Source organism: Elephantulus edwardii, unplaced genomic scaffold, assembly GCF_000299155.1.
Source record: "Elephantulus edwardii isolate Elephantulus edwardi_28Jun2011 unplaced genomic scaffold, EleEdw1.0 scaffold00011, whole genome shotgun sequence".
In the NCBI taxonomy this organism is placed as follows: Eukaryota; Metazoa; Chordata; class Mammalia; order Macroscelidea; family Macroscelididae; genus Elephantulus; species Elephantulus edwardii.
In genome coordinates this window covers 31,143,880-31,148,150 of record NW_006399761.1, presented here as the reverse complement: position 1 = coordinate 31,148,150, position 4,271 = coordinate 31,143,880, and the positions used below count along the sequence as shown (strand labels likewise).

At 33.4% G+C, this 4,271-nt stretch overlaps 1 protein-coding gene across 1 annotated transcript in view; it reads left to right on the top strand.

The window, feature by feature from the left end:
* The first annotated feature begins 614 nt into the window (after positions 1–614).
* LOC102863425 (nuclear nucleic acid-binding protein C1D-like) overlaps positions 615–4,271 on the top strand; it is a 6,017-nt gene continuing 2,360 nt past the window's right edge. Inside the window, exons 1-3 of the mRNA XM_006880977.1 lie at positions 615–769; positions 2,079–2,145; positions 2,590–2,645. Of these exons, the coding sequence (XP_006881039.1) occupies positions 632–769; positions 2,079–2,145; positions 2,590–2,645 (261 nt within the window). The 5' untranslated portion in view covers positions 615–631. The remainder of the gene's footprint in view (positions 770–2,078; positions 2,146–2,589; positions 2,646–4,271) is intronic.

Genomic DNA, 4,271 nt, shown 5'->3' with positions numbered 1-4,271 from the left:
CTCCAGCAAGCATTAGAACTTTACAGTGCTTCAGTTTGCTTTTCAATTTCAATAGAAAGGTTTTACAATACAGGATTTTGAGTGTTAAGTGTTAATATTTCATATTTTAGTACTTGAAAAACACTGAGGATTTAATATGTGACGCAGTAGTGGTTTTAGACGGATTCTTTTCCTTTTCATATTTTTCCTTTTTACTAGCAGTTTCAGAAGAGGATACATTTGAATGAAGTTGCTCTGTAATTCTAAGATTTATTTGATTATCTTCAGGTTTTAATCTTTTAGAATTCATGATTCTCTTTTTAGAAGTTTATCGCCTGCGTCGTTTACTTGATGGAGTTGGGGCAGCCTCGATTGCCTTTTGGGAAGGATTGAAAGTTTCAGTTAGGACCTTTGAATGTTTGTATCTTTCATATTGAGTTAAAGGATTACCTAAGGTTGATTTTTACCATCTATACATAACCTAGCAATTGATTACAAATGTAAGAACTTGAGTAGTAGCAAAATTTCTAAAATAAAGATGATGTTTTCTTTAAAAAAAGAATATGATTCTCCATTTATTTTTTTTTGTAAGCTAAAGAAAAATCCTCTAATAAGAATTCTAAGATTCTGTTTTATTTTTTAGTTGCTCATAATGACAAGCAAAGAAATGAATGAAGACTATCCAGTAGAAATTCATGAGTATTTATCAGCATTTGAGAATTCTATTAGTTCGGTGGATGAAATGTTGAAGACCATGATGTCTGTTTCTAGAAATGAGTTGCTGCAGAAGGTATATTAAAATTGTAATTACTAAAAGTATAACTGGTAACATAGAGAAGAAATAGATTAGTGATAAAAGTCCTTTGTGCTTTTCTTTGAAAATGAATTTTAATTAATGTTTACAGAGACTTAGGGTTTCAGTTCATTCATTGTTGCACTTTTCTCCCTGCCTCCCCCCTCCTCCTAATTCACTCTTCTTGAAAAGAAAAAGAAAAACTTTCATTATTATGCAATCCTTCCCCCCAAGTCCAAGCCACTATGCAGCCTTCATTCTGGACTCCTGTCATGACAATAATACCCAGTCATATATCCCTTTTAAATAGTTCTCTTCCTCATCTATTTCAATGCAGTATACATCATTGATCTCCTCCTTCTCTGTCTTCCCTCAACCCCAGTGTCAGTCTCATTTTACAACAGTAGCCCTATGCAGTATTAGTCCTTTCGTGACTGAGATATTTTCCCTCAGCATAATGTCCTCCAGGGTTACCTATTTTGAATAATATTTCATGAGTTCCTTGTTTTTCAATGCTGCATAGTATTCCATTGTGTGAATATACCAGGGCTGCTCAGTTCATTCGTTTGTTGATGGGCACCTGGGTTGTTTCCAGCTCTTTGCTATTGTGAACAAAGCCGCAATAAACCTGAGTTTGCAGCCCTTTGTTCTTTTATTTCCACTTTATATGTATTTAAGAATTTCTAGGGGAAGTAAAATAAAACTTCAACCTTAGAAATTGCTTCCTAACTATAATTTTTTATTTTGACTTGATTTCAAAAAAAGGAGTGTTTACAGCATTTTTCTTGACAGACTGTATCTTTGACCTTCTAAGTATTATACTGATGTTATCAAGGTTTCTAGAAACCCTAGTGAACAAAAACAATAAATTGACTTTGACAGTCTCAGACAAATCTCATTATGTTTCTGTGTCATTCCTATTGCCGAAGCACTTTAGCTCCCTTTTTATACATAAATGCATCATGTAAAATGTTTATATTGATAAATTACTTTTGACATACAAAGCCCACATCATAACTCCCCAAATTAAAAGAATTGAGAATTTTTCTTGAATTATTTGAATATTTTTTAAAAATCTAACCAAAGATGGCCCTCTCAAGTGAAAATCTGTGGGCCAGAATCACTAACAAAACTTGCTCTTTTTGCAAATTACTTCAAGATCAGGTAGTTACTGGATTCTAGAAAATGGGGAGGAAAAAAGACCTTTCTTTACACTGTACATGGTAAAAGTTTAAAATGTTACTGATGTTACTAAAGTTGGTATTCTCTTATTTTTTTATTCTGTTACCCCCTCCCCCCCCAATAGCTGGACCCACTTGAACAAGCAAAAGTGGATTTACTTTCTGCATACACGTTAAATTCAATGTTTTGGGGTAAGTATATTACTTTAGAATTCATTAAAAAACGAATAATTTCTTTTTCAAACAAAAAGTTTTTATTGTACTCAGTGCTATCTGTGTTTATACACTTCGGGTAGTTTTAATAGATACTTGTTGTTATGTGCCATTGAGTTGCCTGCAACTCATAAGGGTCTTATGTACAATAACTCTGAATTCTGCCCTGTCCTGAGCCAGTTTCACATTCTCCAGTACACCTTCTCTCATTACCCCAGGTACTGTGTCAATCGTCTCATCTAGAATTGTTTTCTCCTATAAAATACTAGATGTTCATGAATCATATTGCATATGGATTGAATAATTTGAGACTTAATTATTTGTGTGATTTTGCCTTTTTAATGAATAGTTAGAATTTCTTAAGATGCAATATTTTTAAATAATATATACACCTGTTCATTTAGTGAAATCTTTCTCTTCTAGTTTATTTGGCAACCCAGGGAGTTAATCCTAAGGAACATCCAGTAAAGCAGGAATTGGTAAGATTTCAGTTAATGCTTTTCTTTTACATGTGTATTTGCTGTACATGGGAAACTATCTACTGATAGGTTTGTAGTATTCTTGAAGTTTAAGTCATAGTTTAGTTACATGAGTCTTGGAGAATAGATTTAGTGTTGACATTTTGAAAATGGGCCATATCTCATCATGTCTTTGGATTTTCTTTCTTACCTCTGTTAGAGAATTTGGTGGTCTATATATCACATAAATCTTTGGGTGGGAAAATGTTCTAATAATTATTTATAACTTCTGTATTATTTTTCCTATAAATTTTTGAAATCTTGTTCATCTCCAGGACTACCTTTTTTCTTTTTAAAAAACTCTTACACAATTCTTTAAAGTGTATTCTAGTTGATTTACTAGCAAAGACTGGAAAGTTTCTCCCCTACCTTTTCAATTCCTCCATTAATTCATTTTCTCAGCAGTAAAGCATTCAGTTCAGCAACAAAGCTAAAAGCTTTTTTGGCACCAGTTGTGTGTATACTGTCCAGTAATTCTGCATCAGTGACATATTTACAACCTGCAATAAATCTTTTAGGTTTGTCTTTGTATTCCATTTAGATGTATAAGTACAGTATATAAGGTGTGGTATCTTGACGTTTTTGCTGACTTCAAAAATTAAATCATTCAGTTTGAAGGGAAAAAATAGAAATGAGACTCATTTGATTACCTTTTTGACTTTGCTTTATGAATAGGAATATTAAGAAATTTATTCTTTGTTTATGTATTTGTGTGTGTTTGTGAAATATGCTTGACATTGTACCCTGGTCCTTGTTCTCAAGGCATATAATAGCTGGTAATTGTGTGTTTTAAAGAGAAGTAAACTAGATCTGTTGCTTTTAATTTTATTTTTTTTTTCCAATATGTGAACAAAAACATTTTTTTTTTAAAATTCTTTGGGGGAAAATATGAAATACAGCAGTAATATTTAAAGCGAAAGTAAAAAGGAGTGTTGTTATATGCAGATCTCAGAACTGGGTTTTCCCATCTGTTTCAGCTTTATGATACTAACGAAATTCTTTTTTCTATGACACAAAGTATTGGAGAGGACAAGATCATCTGTCTTTCTTCTTGAAATCATTCTTTGGAAGAATGCATTCATTTGCTGAATCAGGATGGGCACCTGACAACACTATAAGCTTGTTCCTTTTTCTGATCTTGTCACAGACATTGTCCTCTGGTTTCAGTGTGAGAGAGAAATGAGTTGTTGTCTCTGTTATTGCGTTTGATTTGGAGCTGACTGATAGTTGACCTTCCAGCAGATTTTCAGAGGCTACAGATTGCACAGGAGGATATTGCCCATCTTTCACTTGGGGTGCAGCTGTTGGATTCAGATCACCTACCTTTGGGTTGACAATGCAACATCTTAACCACCAGACCTTTGAGTTCCCACTTGAGATATACATAGAGAAATAGATAGATGTTGTTGATATATATCGTTGATTCAGAACTGACCCCCCCCCAAAAAAAAGGATCATATTGTTGCTGTGATGTTGCATTAAGTTGACTATGAATCATAGTGACACTATGAACAACGGCTCTGAACCTCGCTTTATCCTGAGCCAATCTCACAGTCTAAGATATACCTAAACTTATTGCCACAGTCA